The sequence below is a fragment of the Lycorma delicatula genome, chromosome 12 (assembly GCF_047948215.1).
Source record: "Lycorma delicatula isolate Av1 chromosome 12, ASM4794821v1, whole genome shotgun sequence".
Taxonomy (NCBI): Eukaryota; Metazoa; Arthropoda; class Insecta; order Hemiptera; family Fulgoridae; genus Lycorma; species Lycorma delicatula.
In genome coordinates, this window is record NC_134466.1 from 5527743 (window position 1) to 5550103 (window position 22361).

The following is a 22361-nucleotide window of genomic DNA, read 5'->3' on the forward strand; positions in this document are numbered from 1 at the left end:
CAGCAATTAGATGATTTATCAGAAACAATAAAGAGATTAAATCGAAAACAAAATCAGTCACAAAACCAGGATAAAATGGAAAAGGTAAAGCGTTATATAAATTAATGACATCATTGAATTGTAGAGGGAAATTTAATTAAGTCGGTCACATTACTCTTTACAAGGTTAGCTTTGTATGTTATTTTATAAACGATTGTGCTTACAGTTGTATTTATACTTTATTATATAATGAATTTACAAATCTAATGTTTTATAATTTCATTACTTAGATTTGTTTAATTTTTGTAGTTGGTATGCTTAGTTTTTTATACATATTTGTAATTATTCAACTTAATTGTTTAAATAGATCTGACACCCAAAAAATGAACTAGAATTAAAATTATTATTTTCCATAAAAATTATTTAACATCAAATTACAGTATGATGTGGGGTAAGTTTAAAAGACCTCATTTCCTCCTGAAAAAAAAAACAGGTGCTATCAGACCATTCAAATATACAAAAAAAGGGAATGACTAAAAAAAAAATTATATCTTGCCAGCAAAATAAAGTCATAATCTACAAAAGAGAAGCAGTTTGCTTTGGTGGTCAGATTCACGGTTTGAAAAGATCACTTGATTCAGAAAGCTCAATATTCTTTGAAAAAGTAGTTCCTAACAGAAAAAAATTAAGAAAAAGAGACCAAATATAAAAGAGTAAGAAATATATAAATTGAATTTGAATGTTTGAAAGTGATTACCTCCAATGAAATGCACTTCATTGTGCATGGGAAATATCTGCAAAGGCAGATGGAGAATCTGTTTCTACAAAACACATCATTCAATCGGTAAAACAAACGGCAAAAAATAAAAAAAAACTTTCTGTCATGTTTTTCTGTCAAAGGATGTCATGGTCTCTTGATGAATACAGAAAAATCTATAATGATTTTTTAAAACGTTTTCTCCATTTTGCAGAAAAAAATTCTATGTTCTAACAATAACTCATTCCCTTCACGATGCAGAAATTCTAGTTAAATATTTCAACAAACTCCTAAATTGCAAAGTACCGATAGAATTTCTAAACTTCCAACACCAACAACCCAGTAATAACACCACCAGAAAACATCAATTCTACCGCAATAAAATAAGTCTACCAAGCACTGGGTGAGATGAAGAATTACAAAGCAGAGGGAAACAAACAGACTTTTGTAGAGAACTGGAAACGCACAGGAAGATCAGTAAAAATTGCCCTTCATCAACGGCTTGTTAACATCTGAATCAAAGAACTACCAGAACACTGGATGACAACCCTCATCCATCCATTAAACAAAAAAGGAAACAAAACAGACCCGAACAATTTTACATTCATATGCATCATCATATGAAGTAATACCTTACAGCGGTTCTGGAGGATAAACAGAAAAAAAGAGAGACCCTAACGAGTACAGGGGATTCTCACTTCTAGACATGACGTACAAAATTCTTTCAAGAATCATCCTCAATAGGTTCAGTTCACAACTCAATAAAGAACAAGGAGAATATCAGAGAGTTTTCAGACCCTGGACAACCTGTCCAGACCGGATCATGAATCTCAACCTAATAATGGATTACAACAGGAAAAGATACAGAGACGTGGTGATAACACTTGTATTTTTCAAGAAAGCTTATCATTGCATCCAGAGCGAATTCTAAGACGCCTCAGGCTACATATCAAATTAATAAACATGATAAAACTGACCCTCACAAACACTACGTCAAAGGAAAAATTCAGACTTGAGCTCTCGAAACGTTCATATCAAGACAAAACTATGCCAAAGCGACGGGCTTTCATGCTATTATTTAATACACTCCAGAAATGGTAATGAGGGAACAGTTCAAAAGTAAAAATATGCCGAAAAATTAAAAAAAGAACCGTCTTGGTTTTGCCGACTTAGCACTACTAGCAAATAACATCGACGATACTAAATCACAGATATTACAACTTCATAACATTGCAAATAAAATTAGCCTCAAAATATCATTCAAAAAGACAAAAATTATGCCCTAAAAACCAACATAAACAGTAATAAAATCAAAATAGTAACCCGATCTAAATACCTCCGAGAAATAATAACAAACAAACAAAGTAAAAAAAAACCTCAATCCAAATAAGAAACTAACTAGCTAAAGCTCAAAAATTAAACTGGTAGACTTAAAATAAAAAATTCCTATCAATAAATGTAAAAGTAAAATGCTAAAAAACAGTTATAAAACCGTAATCCACTTGAGCGACAGAAACACTCTTCCGCCTGAACAAACAATCAAAGACAGTCAGACTCCAGAAAATCAAAAGAAGAATCTGCATCAATAAAAAGTGAATTGTGCCCTACAAAGTCATGTATAAAGAGTTAGAAACCACCACTGATACAGTGCATAAGAGGAGACTACAATTCTTTGGAGATATCATGAGGTTGCAAAATTCAAGACTTCTGAAACAGCTAGTACAGTACAAACTCGAAAAATGCCAAGACATGATGCAGATGGATCAGAGAAATAAGATAATTGATGCAAATACTAAACATTTAAAAGTAAAATAACCTATTAATTTAAAGCATTACAAATAGAAGATTTTAAACTAAATTAATATTGAACTTAATATTATATTAATTATAAATTATATTATTTAATATTTACAGTTCCAGTGTACAGGACACGTTATTATCAAGAAGCGCAGGAAGGTCTATATTCAGGACCACTATTTTTACTCAGTTACATCCTTTATTCATTACCTTTCTCCATATTTACTGTTGGTATCGGATCACGTATATTATTTGAGTAAGTCTTTTTATTTATTTTTTTAATAATCATAAGATAAATTATTTTTTTTAATGTAATACTATTATCAAAACACACGTTACTGTTATTTAAATAATACAAAAGCACAATCAGTTAAAGAACAGAATTATCAAACACCTCTCATATTTATTAAAAAATCTCTCTTTAACAGAAAACCTTATAAAAATTAAAAGAAGAAAGGAAATTATTTTAACTAGTTAGTAATATCAAAACGGAAGAGAAAACCATGCTCATTGTGACAAATTATTGATTACTTCTAACTTTGAGGTAAAGTGATAGTGTCTCAGTTTTCATCCAGAATTTTCTGAATTCAAATAGGGTCACATTGCATTTTTCATACTGTACATAATTTCCATTTTCATTCTACATTTCCAAAAAACAAACTTTCAGCTTAATGTGGTGAATTTAAAAAAAAATATATATATACATATGTATACATATCTAGGGGAAATAATAATTTAAATGAAAAAGTGACATGGCAAAACAGGACAAATAAAATGATTAAATCCCAAAAATTAACTCGGTCAACATATAACAAAAAATGCCTTTCTGCTAAAACAAAACTTAAACATTATAAAACTGTAGTACAGCCAGAAGTCACCTACAGAAGCAAGACCCTTTTCAAAATCACTCAGAAAAACCGAATCGATAATATTCTGAAAATAGAGAGGAGAATTGTCAGAACGAGTATCGATAAAAAACACCAAACAGAAGGCCGATGGTGGATTGTGCCGAATGAGGTGGTGTATTGAGAAATAGAGTCTGTTACTGATAATATGCGGAAAAAAGAATCTCTTTCTTCGGTTGTCTCATAAGGACACTGGAAACAAGACTGTCAAGAAATATCATTGAAAAGCTCTGGTTCCAAAAGCTAGAAGTAGGATGGATCAAAGAAATTAGAGAAGATATGAAAGAATTGGGAATTTCCCTGACCGACCTACAGAATAAAACTGGAAAAATTACAAAGCTAAAAGACAAAAACATTAGATTTAAACAAAAGACAGACAAACAACAAAATACAATGAAGAGAGTGTTTACAGATGAAGAAAAGAAAGCAAGATCTTAACGGATGAAGAAATACTGGGCAGCTTGGAAGAGTAAAATAACACGCTTTTCTCAGAAAAGATCCAACTAAAATTGATTTAAGTGGTCCCATGTTGGCCGTAAAAGCATAATAATAATAATATGTATACATATATGTTGACCCACTGGGTTGGTCTAGGGGTGAAATAGTCATTGCAGATAAACTGATTTTGAAGTTGAGAGTTCTAACGTTCAAATTCTAGTAAACGTTTATACTGATTTGAATACTAGATCGTGGATTCCGGTGTTCTCTGGTGGTTAGGTTTCAATTAACCACCCATCTCTGGAACAGTCGACCATCCGTTGAAGACTACACTTCATTTACATTCAAACATATCATCTTCATTCATCTTCTGAAGTAATAACTTACAGTGGTTCCAGATATGTGTTATCTGTCAAAATTCATTGACAGAGTAATGTTTTTTCTGTAAAAGATAATCTTTTAATTTTAATTTATTAAACAAATGGACGGACAGATTTTTAAAAAGTTTTGGTAATTTATTAAAGCATAATAAGAACACATTATGTTTTATTACAAGGGATGATGAGAAAGTAAGTTACACCCCCTCTATGAAACAAACACATATTTAAAAACAATTTTTTTTTTTTTATTGAACAAAAGACTTTAATGTTTTTATCTATTTTTCGACATAATCACAAAGTTTATCTAAACACTTTTCATACCTTCTGACAAGTTTTTCAATTCCACTCTCATAAAAATTTCATCCAATTTCTTTCAACCATTTAAGGACCGCTTCCTTCAGTTCATCATTATTAGCAAAACACTCCCCTCCCAGGTCTCGCTTGAGAAGACCAAACAGGTGGTAGTCACACATTGTGTTAGATCAGGGCTGAAAGGCAGATGAAACCGCACTTGAAATTTTGCGGTAACTCCTTTGTCACATGAGCTGAATGAGGATTAGCGTTGTCGTGAAGAAAAACGACCCTATTGTTAAATCTTTTGGGTCTTAAATCTTTAATGGCTTTACGCAAAAATTTTTTAAAAGTCTTCCAGTAAAATTTGGCATCGATCGTTGTTCCTCGGGTAATAAAAGTTGTTCACCGTAAACAACTCCCTCAGAATTGAAAAAGACTGTCAGCATAACCTTTCAAACATGTGGGGATGTTTTCACTTTTTTTGGCTGGAGTGAATTTTGTGTCTCCATTCATGTGATGCTAGTTTAGTCTCAGGAGTGTAATGAAGCACCCACCTCTCATTACCTGTGATGAATTCTTAAAAAAACTGAGAACCAGTCTAACATCGGACTACTGAACACACTTCTATGCTGGACGAAACCCCTAGAGGACACGCCATGAATGACGACACTACACTTGTATCGAATGTCGTACAGAATTGCTGCTGGGTGAGCATGAAAACAACACATCCAGAGTTGCCACCACAAGACATTAATTTATCCCTTTCAGTTCAAGAACACAGCAAAGGTGTGTTATTTTTTCATCCACCTCTCATAAATGAAAACTGTTCTGTTATTAATGATTTGACAGAGGCGCATTTTTTTTTTTTTTTTTAGCAAAGTTTGTACTTTCATAACTATAAAAACATGGATAACTTAACATTTATAATTTATTACATCTGACAACATGATTTTTTTTTATTTAAATATGTATGCACAATAATCATTGCGATTTATTAAGACGCTTCAAATTAAGTGAATTTGTAAAAAAATGAAAAACCCATTCACATTTCACTTTATGGATAAGAAAAATACTATAAGTTCCATTAATGGGAATTCTATCCATGCAATTATCAATGTTATGTCTACCTGAGAAACACAATGTAATAGTTTATCCACATTTAAAATTTAAGACTGACTATAATCCAGTTAAATATTTTTTGAACTACTAATGTAAAATTTTCAGGACCTTAACGTAAAAACTTTTCTTCTCCAGGTTGACCGGTCTACATTCTAATATGGATTGGTTTGTATTTGGATCAATATTATGGGCGTGCTATTTATTAGCAGAACAGCAGACAATTGCGTTGTTGATGGTCATACGAGGTGCATTTACAGCAGCGGTTACAAGTTTATATATTTCTATTATATGCTTAGTTATAAGCAGCGGAACAGTCAGGTACGACAAAAAATATTTAATTAATTTACAGTTTTACAAAAATTCATGGAAATGTTAAATAATTAAAAAACTAACTAGATAAAAGATTCTGATAATTATCCTTCAACTTAAATGTCATTCAGAGATTGAATATCCATAAATTCAATATAAATAAATTAATTAATCGTTTATTTCGATCAAGACATAAGGAACGGGTAGATATGCTATGCTAGGTCATAGAAAAAAAATAAAACTGTCCCAGCATTCACCTGAATAGATCAGCGGAAGCTTTAGTTAAATACACAATTATTTATGTAATGTTACTAGCCAGCCGTATACCCAGAACCTGTACCCTCAAGACTCAGGTTGCCCCAGGTGAATCCTGAAGCCGACTCAGGGGTTCCTTAGGACCTCCCAAGACCAAGGTGTCTACCCCATGCCGCAAAGCTCGCTTCACTCACCATTCCCAATTTGCCAGGGGGACCGATGCTTTAAACACCTGCAGAGCTTGCTTCATTCGCCATTCCCATCTACCCTGTTTGTTATTCTCATGGTTGTGAGAATAATACAGATAAATAATAATTATAATATTCAAGCTTTATAAAAACCTGAAAATGAAACTAAATTACAAAAGACAGTATAATAGTAAATATTATAACCGAAGTACACACACCACTGACGATGAAAAATTCATAAAAATTCACATCTATTAGATCGACAGTGTACCTGATGCATGCAAAAGTTACCACCCTTCAACCTACTAACCAATACCTCACTTGAATATTGAAAATCGGATAATTGGTTCCAGAGATATAAAAGCACCCCATTTCACCTCCCAAAACAGCGCCCCAGGGGCACCCCGTTTGTTACTGGTTGTTGGTAATGATTGATCTAACCTCCATGAAGGTTAGATCAATCATAGAAGGAACATATCTCATCACTCTAGCTTCACACACAGTCCACACGGGAAGCCCATTATTATTAAACAGAAATTTATTTAATACTATTTTATTTAACGTAAATTTAATTCTATTATTTCTTTTTGTAATATTAATCATTCAGTTCAAACCCAGCTGACACAGTTATATAGGCTCACAGTTGATAGCTCATTAATTCAATTCATTAAAGTTTGTATTTCAATGGACAAATCTCCACTATTCCATATATACATGTTTTTTTTTTTTTGAGATAAAGTATATCTAAAAAAAAAACTTCTCAGTTATGCCAAGAAACACAGGTAAAAATTTGGTTGCGATTGATAGAGTAGTTTTTTTTTTTTTATTATCTCGAACCATCAAAAACCCTCTTGCTCTTTATATAATATATATTTTAAATAAATGAAGATACCAAATATTAAAAAAGTTTTAAAAAATTCACAAATCAGAAGATAAAACTATTTAATCGTAGATCTATTAACATATTGAACAAAGATTTAAAAAATTCAGGGCCCTTTTTTTTCTTTTTTCTTTATTTAATTCTATTTAATTTATGAAAAGAGTAATACTGTTTTTTTAAAAAACAAAATCATTTACAAAAAAATACAATGAAATTGTAAACTATACAGCAAGAGTCTCGCAGATATCATTTCTCCCGTTCAAAAATTTAACAAAATGATACTGATATCAACAAAGGTTAAGAGATTACATTTCTATCATAATCTCTTTTTAATTTAGAATTTTGTTTAAAAAAAAATACATATTATAAATATAAATAATAGACAATATATATATACAATAAAAAATGTTTTAAGCATTCCATATAGTAAGCTAAAATAGAAAAATTTGTTACAAAATTCTTATCGGTTCGATTTCATTTATATGTAATGCATATCATATTTACAGAAATATACGATTCACATGATTATTCGTCGTTTAATAAATGAAATCGGGCCGGTAAGAGAATTGTAACAGTTTTTTCTATTTTTTGCTTATTATATGGAATGCTTAAACATTGTTTATTATCTATTACTGCTTTAAATAAAAAATGACAATGGAAGCATAATTAAGTCCTTTTTTTATAAGTATTGTACTGAATGAAAACACTGATCTGTAGTCTGATTTGATAGAAGCGTACATTATTATTTAACAATCAGTTTGATCGCCCAGTAATAATAAAACACCCACAAATTTCACTTGTTAGGAGAAGACCAATTTGGTTTCAGGAAAAGTATAGGGACAAGGGAATTAATTTTAGGCCTCAGATTAATAGTAGAAGGAAGATTAAAGAAAAACAAACCGACATACTTGGCGTTTATAGACCTAGAAAAGGCATTCGATAACGTAGACTGGAATAAAATGTTCGGCATTTTAAAAAAATTAGGGTTCAAATACAGAGATAGAAGAACAATTGCTAACATGTACAGGAACCAAACAGCCACAGTAACAATTGAAGAACATAAGAAAGAAGCCGTAATAAGAAAGGGAGTCCGACAAGGATGTTCCCTATCTCCGTTACTTTTTAATCTTTACATGGAACTAGCAGTTAATGATGTTAAAGAACAATTTAGATTCGGAGTAACAGTACAAGGTGAAAAGATAAAGATGCTACGATTTGCCGATGATATAGTAATTCTAGCCGAGAGTAAAAAGGATTTAGAAGAAAAAATGAACGGCATAGATGAAGCCCTACGCAAGAACTATCGCGTGAAAATAAACAAGAACAAAACAAAAGTAATGAAATGTAGTAGAAATAACAAAGATGGACCGCTGAATGTGAAAGTAGGAGGAGAAAAGATTATGGAGGTAGAAGAATTTTGTTATTTGGGAAGTAGAATTACTAAAGATGGACGAAGCAGGAGCGATATAAAATGCCGAATAGCACAAGCTAAAGCAGCCTTCAGTAAGAAATATAATTTGTTTACATCAAAAATTAATTTAAATGTCAGGAAAAGATTTTTGAAAGTATATGTTTGGAGTGTCGCTTTATATGGAAGTGAAACTTAGACGATCGGAGTATCTGAGAAGAAAAGATTAGAAGCTTTTGAAATGCGGTGCTATAGGAGAATGTTAAAACTCAGATGGGTGGATAAAGTGACAAATGAAGAGGTATTGCGGCAAATAGATGAAGAAAGAAGCGTTTGGAAAAATATAGTTATAAGAAGAGACAGACTTATAGGCCACATACTAAGGCATCCTGGAATAGTCGCTTTAATATTGGAAGGACAGGTAGAAGGAAAAGATTGTGTAGGCAGGCCACGTTTCGAATACGTAAAACAAATTGTTAGGGATGTAGGATGTAGAGGGTATACTGAAATGAAACGACTAGCACTAGATAGGGAATCTTGGAGAGCTGCATCAAACCAGTCAAATGACTGAAGGCAGAAAAAAAAAAAAAAATTTCACTTTTCGGGAAACTTTAGTACTATTGTTTTTATTAATGAGAATTTTATCCGCATTATGAAAAGTACAGCGTAAGAATTTTACTTTTTAATTTTAGGTGGTTAAAATCCACGGCAAGTAATTTGTTGAACTGCTAACATAGAATTTTATTTTTAAATAATTATCTTGTGGTATAAATTTAATTGTTTCATCTGAGAAGAGGGTAAATAATGAACGGTTCGAGATTTTCAGGCGTATCATTAATAAAAAAGTATAAAGAAAAAGGACTCTTTGCCTTCTAAATGTTGATTACTGAGGATCTAGATTTTAAAAATAAGAAATTTTAGTTACTTGTTTCGACCGGTAAGGTGTGACTTCAACTAAGTGTAAGCATATCTACTACATTTTGCCAACAGTGAAAAAAATGTGTTATTCAGTTTAACGCTTTACTAAGACTGCAAAAAATTGAAAATGGAATTATTTTGTTAACCGCACAATTTAAAATATTTTCTAAAATCTGGAAAATGGCTACGAACGGTAAATAATTATTTCCTAAAACAACGCAGATAGTTTGTTAATACATTACGGACCTTTTATCTGCAGGTCCCAGGTTCAAATCCTGATTAGACATGGCATTTCTCATGCGCTACAAAATTCCATTTCCATATCCCACAAACAAGCTTCAAGATTGTGTAATATCATTAATCCAAAAAAAATACTCAACAAAATATCATACTTTTCTGGAAATATTAAAAAAATATTTTTCCAAAATTTTTTCAAATACTTTAAAAATGTGGACTGTTTCTGATGCACGGCTTACACACGCAACTTAATTTAAATTATTTATCATTTTATTTAAATATAATGTTTTTTCGTTTATTTAATTCAATGATTCCAACAAAAGCACATGCGCATACTGTATTCAATTTGCGCAGGTGTGGCAAATTGTTATTACTTTTATACATTTCAAATAATATTCATTTATTTAATTCTAACGCTCACCTTTGACATCACAATAGCAGTAGTTAGAGGAGTAGTTTTTGAAGCGGGGATGCAATTTTGTAAAAAATCTTTTTTTGCAAATGTTATTTTTTAATTGTGCGCCTAAGAAAAAAATATGACTTTAATTAAGCAAAGTCACAAGATACTAAGGGTGACCTTGCTCTACAGTTTTAACCTTGAACCTTTAAGGCGAAAATTTAATGAATTGCCCCGTACACAGAAGTAATCTGACAAAGTTTGGTCAAAATCGGTTCAGTAGTTCTGGATATATACACCAAATACACGTAAATATGAACGTTAACATCCAGAAAATTTCCAACCGGTTTTTTGGGTTCCTTAGGTGTCAAAATGCCAAGATCCAGTGAAAACTGTGTATTCTCAAATCGGACTGATCGTAATACTTTCCCTTCTAGAGATACAGCTCTATCTAGACGGAATTTAATATATTCTAGATCTATATATATATAGAATATATTCTAAGGTATATCTAATCTAGACTGAAGTAAAAAATGAAGGCGATAATGAAAATATTGCCGATAACTTTGTCAGTTAAATATTAAACTTCCACTGAGCCGGTCTAGCAGTTAACACATAATTGCAAATCGGTTATTTAACAGCTGATTATGACATTAAAATCCTTGTAAAAGTTACTTGCTTTTATGCGAATTTCAATTCTAGATCGTGGATACCGGTGTATGTCGGTGGTTGTGTTTCAATTAACCACACGTCTCAGGTACGGTTGGCCTGAGTCTGTACAAGACTACATCTCATTTACATATCATCCTCATCCGATTGGGCTACAGGGAGTGTTGCTTATTATTCACTAGTTTAACAGATGCAACATATACGTAAGGAAAAAATTAAAAAAAATATTAGACTTTCTTAAGAAGAGAATACCAACAAAAGTCTTAAGTCTTTTGTCGGAGCTATTCGGGCCATGTACACCAGGGCCCAGACAGTATTCCAGTCCGAAGGCCAGGAGTTCAACCTTGATCTCCGTAGAGGAGTCAAACAGGGTGATCCGCTGTCTGCTCTCCTTTTCAACTTAATTATAGATCCGGTATTCAATTTAACTGTTGGTTCGGAATTAGGTGAGCTTGGTGGAACGACTGGTGCCATTGGGTTCGCCGATGACTTGGTCCTGCTGTCTTGTCGTCCGAGCGTTGGACAAAGACAGTTAAACGCGGTTGAGACCTTTTTTAGCGACATCGGCTTAAAATTCAATTACGATAAATGTTTCGCGAGTTATATTAAATACAAAAATAAAAGTTATGTGTGCGCCGATCCCGATTTAAAGTTTCTGGCTGGTCTTGGGGTTCGACCTCTGGAGATAGATGAAACTTTCAAATATCTTGGGGTTGCCTTCAGCTTGCAGAAGGCAATGCTTCCCGAGCAGCGGGATTAGTGAAATGCTGTCCGCTGCGTTGACGGTTCAGAGGTTGAATCTGAAGCCCAGACAGAAGCTAAATTTGCTGTATCAGTTTGTTCTCCCAAAGTATGTCCACTCGTTGGTGATATCGCGCCCATTTAATAAGACTCTGGACGAGGCCGACGATTTCCTTCGGCGGATAATAAAGGAAATTCTCCACCTGCATCACTCCATCGCCGACGTAATATTGTATTCAAGAAAGGCGGATGGAGGCCTTGGCATACCGAGGTTGCGTAACCTCGTCAAGGTTGCAGGTTGGGGAGCAATGTCCCGTCTCCTGAAGGTGAATAGTGCAGCGGTCCAGCACTATCTTTTAACAACCGGGGCTGAAATGAAGCTCCGGGCCGAATTAACTAAAAATGATATTTCCTGGCCCCCTTCGGCCGGCGATTTTGACCGGCTGAAGCTAAAGTTAAAAATTGAGGAGGTAGATCGATGGGGACGCTTGCCGGTGATGGGCAAAGGCGTCGCTTACTTTAAAAATAATAGGGAGGGAAACTCCTGGCTTTATGAAGAGGGACTCCTCACAGATTCCCGATTCATAAATGCCTTAAAGCTGAGGTCGGACACGCTCGGAACTAGAGTCGCATGCGGACGGGCCCTTGGGCCCGAAAGTGATAAATCTTGCAGGAGATGCAAGGACGCCGTTGAGACTCTGGGTCATGTCTTGGGCAGCTGTGTGACTAATAAGGCGAAGTATATACGAAGGCACGACGAGATAAAAGACCTTCTCGTCGCTGCCTTGACTTCTCAGGAGGGGAACGTGGTCGCTGTAGAGTAAACGTTCTGCAGCCCCACCGAACCCGGAATCGGCGGAAGCGGAGACCGCTTGAGGCCGGATATCGTCGTGAAAAACAGTTCCGGTCTCTTTGTGGTCGATGTGACCGTCCGGTTTGAGAAGAACACTTCGCTACACGCAGCTGCGGAGGAGAAAGTCGTAAAATACCGACCTATCCTCCCCGAGGCAGCTCGGGTCTTCAACTACCGTGGCGAGCGCTGCGAAGTGGTTCCGATCGTGATCGGCAGCAGGGGAGCGGTACCGACCTTTACTGCACAACACCTGCAGACGCTGGGAATTTATTCCCAGCAACTAGTGAAAACGATGTCGCTCATCGCCCTAAGATCGTCTCTTGAGATCGTGCTCCGCCATATCGATGGCTGATCGCGAGCTAAATTCAATTTATTTTCTACAATCAAAATTCAATTTCTAGATTAGTAATATTTGACGAAGGCTAATACCGGATTGTTTAATCCGCGGTGAGTTCAACCGCTTTAATGCGGAAAGTATTCAAATTTATTTAACAAGGCCCTATGGGCCGCAAAAATAATGAACTCACTGCGCCTTTAGTTGTAAGTTTGATTTTACGCGATCTTAATGCTCTATGAGCAAGCCCGACTAGGCGGAGTAACCTAGAAATAAAAAGCTCCTCAAGACATAAAAAGTCCTATAGCTTTATCCTTAGCCGGGAAATAAAAATAGACTATACATAAACATTTTTTAAGCAAACTGTAAAAAATGAAATATTTTAGTTTTAACTAATTTTTTTTGTATTTTAATAAACAATTTTATGTTTTTTTCATTTTTTTATACAGGTCTTATAGAGGTTTACCAGAATGGTTGTTATATTTGACATACATAACACAAACAAAATATACAGGAGCATTTTTAGCAAGACAATTATTCAGCTCTGTTTTTACAACGTTACCTAACGGCTGCGCTCCAACTGCAACATCGCAAGGCTCACCGGTATCAACAGTAGATCCATTTCTTTGTCGTTATACAGATAATGCGGCATATATATCAGAACGCTACGGTAGAAATAACGGTGATTTTAGCATATCTGATATGTTAGACAACGATTTTAATCTTTGTTTATCGTTTGCTTTTCCAGTTTCATTAGCTATACTTAATTGTTTATTATATCTTGTACCTTTACCGTCATTTGTTAAAGCAAAATTCAGAGAATAGATTTTCTTTAATTTAACAATTTTTTTTTTCTAAATAATATATTTGGGACTTAACAATTTTTTGTACGGACAAGTATTATAAATAATTTTTTTTAATTTGCACGGATATATCAAGGGAAGCCACGGTTCAAGAGTAAAATCTTCAACAGAACAGCATCACAAAAAACATAATTAATTATTTAAAATATACTCACAATAATATTAAGTAAAATACATAAAGGTACTAAATAAAAAGAAGAAAATCACGATTTAGAAAGTGTTAATTTAAATACGATGAAGAAAATATAGGGTTTTTAAAAATCTTTTAATTAAAAATTCATCTACAGAATAATATTTTTTTCTATTAAAAAAAATATGATTTTTAACAACAAAGTATTATTTTGCTGATCTATATGAAAACAGTTCTGCCGTCTGGTTTAATAGATATACATATTACTTTTTAAAAAGAAGCGACTATTGTTTTCAGGCAAAGATTAAACGTTCATAAATACAATATATCCGATAAGTCATCCTTAGACAAATATATATTGTGGACTTATTTTGAACATTTATATTACTTACACGTTTATTATATTTATCCCGTGCTAACCTTCCTTTGAAATCAACCCGCCACCGGGTCGGTCTAGCGGTGAACTCGTCCTCGCAAATCAGCTGATTTCAAAATAGAGAGTTCTAAGGTTCAAATCCTAGTAAAGGCGATTATTTTTTATACGGTTTTGAACACTAAATCGTGGAAAATGTGTTCTTTGGTGGTCACGTTTCGATCAAGCGCATATCTCAGGACCGGTCTAACCGAGTACGTACAAAGACTGCACTTCATTTATACTCGCACATATCATCCTCATTTATCCTATAAAGGAATACCTTATGGTGGTTCCGGAGGCTAAAAAGAAAAAGAGAGAACTTTCCTTTGAAATCAAGTTATTAATTACAATGATAAACACGGTTTAATTTCTTAACATATGATACACGAAATCACTCTGTTTTTTAATGCTGAAAATGAATCTGAGGTCAGAATTTTTGCACCACCCTACATTTTTTAAAAATTGCAAAATTTTATTTTTAAAAATTAATGTTATATGACACATGAGAAATTATTCAAGCTAATGAACTCGATGAGGCGGCTAACACGGAAAGGACCAGGAAATTAGAAAGAGCATACGGGATAACAAAGAATATCTACAACAAAAAGAGTATATCATACGGGTCAAAAATATACGCTACACTACCGTGCTCAAACCAGAGGCGCTCTACGCATCAGAATGTTTGATTCTCAGTAAAAAGAATGAAGTGAAGGAGATGGAAATACGCGAAAGAAGAATCTTGAGGAAAATATTGGGACCAAGAAAACTAGAAGACGGATCTTACAGACTAAGAAGTAACGAAGAACTTTATAAAGGGAACAACGAACCGCTGATATCGACGATGAGAGAACGAAGGGTGAAGTTTTACGGTCATATACTCAGGATGACGGATGATAGCTTACCGAAGCGCGTCTTTAGTTTTTTAACAAATATGAAAGCGACTACAGATCGGGTGGTCGAAGTTAAGAAGGATCTCAACGAACTACAATTGAACGAAGACGATAAGTGTAACAGAACTCGGTTTAGAGATAAAATTAATAAACACATTTTCCGGAAACTTACAGATGAGACAAGAACGGGAAGCATTGGACTGATGAACAAAAACAAGTTAAACGAGACGAAATGAAATTTTATTTGGAAAACAGACGGAAGACATCTGCTGTGCAAAAAGTTCAATGCGGTCCAAAGAGACCGTAGCGAAAAAAAAAATGACAGATGATTAATTGTATGTTTACAATTACAGATGTTTATTACTTTATATTATGCGCTTAGCATATATTTTTAACCGTAAAGCAATAACTAAATAATTACATAAACATCACATTTTATGGCGTTGTACATCTCTATTGAAGTGTACGCAACAAAATTCTGTACAATTCAAAATAACACAAAGCACGTTTACTTTGTCGGCCTATTTCTTTTAACCGGTTAATCTCAAAGTCAGTGTGATATTGTATTAAGCGAGTGGATACTGAAGTCTTATAATACCTTGTAATGATTCACACAGTTTTATTACACGTGCAATAAGTTCATTATAAAATCACAAGAAAAACGTTACACGTTTAACCAAAAAAGCGTATAAATTGTTCTTTGACTTTAAAATCAGAATAATAAACGGGCTTCTCATATAATACGTAGCAACTGTGAGGTCAACTTTCTTTTCTTTTTCCTGTTTAGCCTCCAGTAACTACTTATTATTATTTAGATAATACTTCAGAGGATGAATGAGGATGATATGTATGAGTGTAAATGAAGTGAAGTGTAGTCTTGTACATTCTCAGTTCGACCGTTCCTGAGATGTGTGGTTAATTGAAACCCGACCGCCAAAGATCACCGGTATCCACGATCTAGTATTCAAATCCGTGTAAAAATAGCCGGCTTTACTAGGACTTGAACGCTAGAATTCTCGACTTCCAAATCAGCTGATTTCGGAAGGCGCGTTCACCACTAGACCAACCCGATGGGTGAGGTCAACTTAAAAGTGATTTAAGTGTTGTACGTGATTCACCAGTCATATATATTTATGTAACGTACAGAAACTTCTCAGACATTCTGTATAAACATAACGATAAATTAACGCATTAAATTTATTAAAATCAATCTACGATTCATGTTATCAGCTGTTTACGATCAAATAGCCGATTTTATATCTTTGAAACTCATTAATTTTTTGAGTTAGCCCCGACAGAATAATATAATATTTGAAACGGGATATATATATATATATATGTAAATATATAAATATAATAAATATTTAATATTGATGAAGAGCTTAGCGTTTTATTCAACCACTTCTAAGCAAAACAGTACAGTTTAATTTTTTTTTCTGACAGATTTATATTTCATTGCTGAATAATAGTGGTAACATACATATTATCAAAATCCAATAAAACATGTTTTTTATGTGGTTTGAGCTCACGGTTTTATCGCCAAACAAATTTTATTCTATTTCACAAGAACATATACAATCAGTAACATAACTGTATGATATTTCTCTGAATTAATTGCGCACAATTGACGTTAGGAATTCATCTACATAAAAGCACAAATTATCATTTTCATAATCATGTTTTTCTTTTCAACAATTCGTTAAAAGGTGTGAGATATAGAGATAAGAAAAAAAAAAAAAATATATATATATATATATATATATATATACAAAACATAAAGATTAGAATAGTATTACATTTTATATGTTTTTTGATTTATATTTATAATAAATATAAAATTAAAATTATATTTATTTATTACCTAATTTGAACCAATATCAACCAGTTACACACGATTGTTGCAATTTTACTTTCCTGGCGATATATTAAGATTTTTATACAGTTCAGTTTACTATATTAGAGAAATGATGTTAATCAGGTCAAATTTTGCAAATCTTGATGTTTCATAACCCCCTCCTCTAATAAAAAAAATACAATTTTAATACTTAAAATTGGGAGGAAGAAAAATATGGACCTTATCGATCCCATTATTCAAATACCCGTAAAGAATTGGAGGGAGAAAGAAAAAAAAAACTTTTTTTTGGTGCTTCTGGACGACTCAAAGGCATTATTATATTATTACAATCAGTAAAACTTGGATTTATGATGCAAAAAATGGAAGGTAAATCAACTAAATCCTTCAGTTTCAAGAAAGATTATTCATACTGAAAGACGTTAGATTCTGAACTTCACTATTATATCCTCAAAAACCTGGCCTATTCAGAGTAGATAAATCTTTTATTCCGATCGGTATGTAGCAATAAACTAAATACATCTTGTCAGGAACGGGTACGATATATTACTCCGCAGATAAAAATAAATATAACTATCTCGGTTTTTATCTAGATTGGATTACGGGGAATTGAGATAAAACACTGATCAGAGCAGCATCGCAAAATAATATTACACATTTAATTAATATTTAAAACATAAAACTATGAGGAGCTTAATATAAAAAATAAATCACAATTTAGAAGATGTTAATGAAAATTATTTGAGTCTCATTACATACATGTTGAACAAAAAATTCAGAACTTTTTTTTAATTATTTAAAAATTCATCCATCAGGTAATATTTTTTCTGTATAAGAAAATTGTTTAATTATATATTTTTACATATGTAAATATCAAAGGAAGCATAACGGGTTTTTTTCTTGTTAACTGATATATTGTATTCAAAAATAATGTACATAAGTGGAATATTTTTTTAAAAATAGACAACAATTTTGCCTTAGAAAAAATTGCACGTTCAAAAATATAAACATAAGGATAAGTTAACGTAATTAATTTTCTAAATATTGGTCGACGAAATTCATAATTGTGGGTGGTAAATAATTGATTTTTATTATAAAAACTCATTCTCATTTTCTGCAGGAGTTCCAAGAAATGATATACTTTAGAAAGAAATATACGCAAACATATAAAATATTTAATAATGATGACAAACTTAGCATTTTATTAAGGTTTAAGGTACTTTTAAGTAAAACAGTACAGTTTGTTGCGACTGAAATCGGTTGATATCCGAATACGATTTGTCATCTAATAATATTAACCCGGATATTTCATTCTATCGTCGACAAAAATTCTATCATTATCATTAATATTAATAGAAAACTATAAATTAGAATCGTATTATTTTTGGAAGGAAAGGTTAACGATTCTAAATAAAAAAGAAAGTGTAACTAAAGTGGTACCAGGGATATATTTATAAATTCAAATGATAGTGAAATATTGTGTAAGGATATGTTTAAAAGTTATGGGTATCCTAACATTTATTGATGTGAAGGAATTGAATATGGAAGAAGTGCAACACTGAATTATCTACAGACCTTAGGATGTAGAATTAAAAAAATAAAATTAAAACAATTTGTCGACGGTCAGGAAAAATAATATGGTCACAGCTGATATATCGATTTGGAGAGTAATATTATATTGTATATTAATTGTAATTGTTATTATTGTATAGTATATTGAAATATTTGGAATGGAATGGAATGCAAAGTTGGCAGGAGTCTATTACTCCCTACTTTATCGCAGAACCTGGACAGAGTCCCTTGCTGCTGGATCATTCTAATCGGGCTTGTTTTTTTAAAAGGTTATTTTTTAATCTCGGATCTAATTTTTCAAGTTTTGTCTAGTATTATTTTAGTGAATTTAAGACGGATTTAATTGCATTCCAATCAGTTGTTGAACCAGCGTTATCGAACCCATTTCATGGGCCGACCGCGGAAGGCTAGGCTTATAAAGCCTGTCCTCCCGACGTAATTCCCCTTCAGACCGTCCACTGAAGTCCTTTTGGTGCTAACTCTTTAATAGGCTAGCAGGAATACGCCACAACGGGACACTAGCTATAAGGAGGGAGCAATGCGTCCCCTTTTCCGGAGGAGTCGCTATTGCTGGGTTATTTTGTCTTATTGTAAGTTTTGAAATAGGAGAGGTTGTGTAGAAGCTCTTCATCCGCTTCTGGTATGGCTGCCCTTCAGGACGCATCTCTGCTGGGCTCTGTTCCGGACTCCAGTCCGTGATGTTGAGGCGAGTGGTTGGTCTTCCTTCTTCTTCTCCCTCTTCTTCTTCCGAAGACCTCTTCGTTCTTCTTTGGCCTGCACTTTCCAAGAATTGGTAGTAAACGAAGTTACATACCATTAACCTTGAAATTCCCGAGGCCCCGAAGGGCTGAACGGGGGAAAGTGCAGGTTTCTTCGTTCTTCTGTGCTGTCAGTGGCTGCTGAGCAGGTGGCTGCTGGGCAGGTGGCTGCTGGGCTGATGGCTGCTGGGCTCGTTCCCTCTTTCTTCTTTCTTGAAAGGAAAGGAAGGTAATAGGGAACTTACAAATGGTGATACCTATTCGCGATCGCGGTTTTGGGGCGGCGATTTTGTGGAAAGAAGCAAACAGTAATTATTCACTCCGCGTAATTATTAACCTTCAGACACACGTGTGTCTGAGAAGGGGTTGGGGGGACCGCGTGGCCGCAGTGAAGAAACCATTTGTTTTTTTGAAATATTTAAAGGAAAATATACCCGTGCCAGATAATCAACCATACGGTGTTTTATTTGTAGAAGGGGAGTTATGTTACAGTAAAGTTTTGACGCATTGTATTCCATAAGCCGCGAGTACTTCATATCACATTTAAAAATGTACCGATTCATCTGCATCCTGTACACACACACACACACACACAGGCGCGCGCGGTTTATAACCCATTTAACAAAGTAATTAATGGTGATTCTTACATGAAATTTCTACACGAAGTAGTTTTACCTGAACTACAAAATAATCCTTTGTTTGAAAATATTAATTTAATTTTGCAACAATATGGTGTTCCACCGCATTACAATTTGTCGGTATAAGAATGTATCGGCAGCAACTCTGACGAGCGGGTCGGAAGACGTGGTATAACAGGTCATGTGACGTTACACCGTTAAACTTTGGGGAATTTTGAAAAATAGTATTTTCTCTCAAAAGCCTAAAGATTTGCAACAATAGAGACAAATAATCGAATATGAATATAAACCGTGAAATGGAAACAAACATTTGTATAAAAAATTGATACAAGTGTGAAAAGCCGCTGTACAAATATATTGAAGTACGGGTACGCGGGGAGCATTTTGAGCATTTCTTGTACGGTTTTTAAAATATGTATAATAAATTTTACTATCTATAAATAATTTATTGTCGATGTAAAAGCACAAGTATTGCTTTCAGCTTTTGAAATACTGTATTTCTCGGTCAAGCGACTTTAGGGACACTATATTTTCTGATTCGGGGTAAGAAAGGGAAATACGTATCTTTTATTTTAAAAAATTATCTTCTGAAATTAGTTAAGAAAAATGTCCGCAAATGAAAAAAATATTTAGAGAAAAGACAGGAAAGGATAAACTAGTATAGTTAAATATAAGTAAAGCGCAAGAGAACTGATCAAAGACATAAATCATTCGACATAAAAACAATGTCTTTTACAGATGATACATTGTCATGATGTTATATTGTCATTACACAGACAATATAACAACAGCTGTCCAGTGTAATTTTAAACAAAACTCAAGGTTAAAAGTTTCTATCTCATGTTGTATGACAGACGAGTGCGTGTAGAAAGAGAGAGAGTGATTGAGTGGGCTAGTGAGTGTGCAGCTGTGCAATATAAAGTAATTATTATGAACAGTTAACAAATCTGTTCGTCTTTTATTTTGGTATTTTGTCTAGGCGATCTCAATGCATACACACGCACGCGCATAGAAAATCAGATAAAATGTTTAGACTGCAGAATTTGCCGACATGAACAGTTGTCATGTACAAGCCTTTTTGTTATATAGTTTTTTACAAACTATTACTCGTCCTCGATTCTTTATATACAATAGCGGTTGCCTCTGTTTTAACTGAAATTTTTTTTCGGCACAAGCGGAAGTGTAATTATAAAAAGAATTTTAGACTACATATATCTTACAGTTCTATACTTGTTCATACATCATTTTATGTATATACAAAACTCTTGACCGAACAAATACAAAAAATATTTCAATAAAAAATCCTTTTTTCACGCTTACTAGGGAATATAGAATGAGAAATGAAATAGTTTCCCTGTCTTCACAAAAGACGAATATATATTTTAAATATCGATATACCGATTCAAAATGTTCATTACGATCGCTAAATGGATTGTCTAGTTAATAAACATCATTACATAATATTAGTAATATTAATAATATTAGATATTTTACTTACATCACAGTCTAAAACAATAAATTAATATACGAGTTTTGCGCAAAATCCTTTAACAAAAAGAATGACATTAGAAAATGAAACGTAACGCTACAACAATCCAATGATGAGTCGATTACCTTCCGTTCACATAAGTTATAAGAAAACTTTTCTCAGGATTACCAGAGGAATTTCCGCTACAAAATACATGAAATTATCATTATAATCTTTCAATCTAATGAACAGTACCCCTTGAACATCTATCATTTTTATTTTTTTTCCGGGAAGCTGGTCAGATTTGACCTCCATGATCAAATAATGCTTTTAATTTAAAAATGATGCGGTATTAAAAGCATTAATATGAAAAAAAAACTATTTGTTATAAAACATTTTGCGTCTCGGTTTTCCTTTTTACCAAATGAGGTTTTTACCGTCCAAATTACATTGTATTTAAAATTTAATTGCCAAAAGAAAAAGCTGACAACACAGTTGTAGGACTTTCCAGTCACGCGGCCTTTTTCTGATGCACGGCTTACACACAGATACACACGCGCGCGCTTACCGTATTTCATTTCCATTATTAAATGATTCATTTCATAGATTCTTTAAATTTTGACCTCTTAAGTTCGGCTGATTCAGAAACTTTTGTAAATTGTTCATTTGGCGGAGATTTTTTTATAGTTTTTTAAGTGTTAATAGATTTTTTAAAAGCTTTATCATTTTTATGTGTAATATGAGCGGTACTTCAAATAAAATTATCCGTACAGTCCATTCTTAAGAAATGTAAAAGTGAAGCGAGCGTTCCGTTTAAAATAAAAAGAATATTTCTAAACGTAGTCGATTAACTTGTAGTAAACTGTAAAAAAGATTGTCATAAAATGAGGAAATATTTATTATTACTTTCAAACAAT

At 33.2% G+C, this 22361-nt stretch overlaps 1 protein-coding gene across 1 annotated transcript in view; it reads left to right on the forward strand.

Annotated features, from left to right (window-relative positions):
- Positions 1-16913, forward strand: part of LOC142332715 (ATP-binding cassette sub-family G member 5) — a 66011-nt gene extending 49098 nt beyond the window's left edge. The window contains exons 9-11 of the mRNA XM_075379301.1: positions 2651-2789; positions 5805-5987; positions 13308-16913. Of these exons, the coding sequence (XP_075235416.1) occupies positions 2651-2789; positions 5805-5987; positions 13308-13683 (698 nt within the window). The 3' untranslated portion in view covers positions 13684-16913. The remainder of the gene's footprint in view (positions 1-2650; positions 2790-5804; positions 5988-13307) is intronic.
- Positions 16914-22361: the final 5448 nt, after the last annotated feature.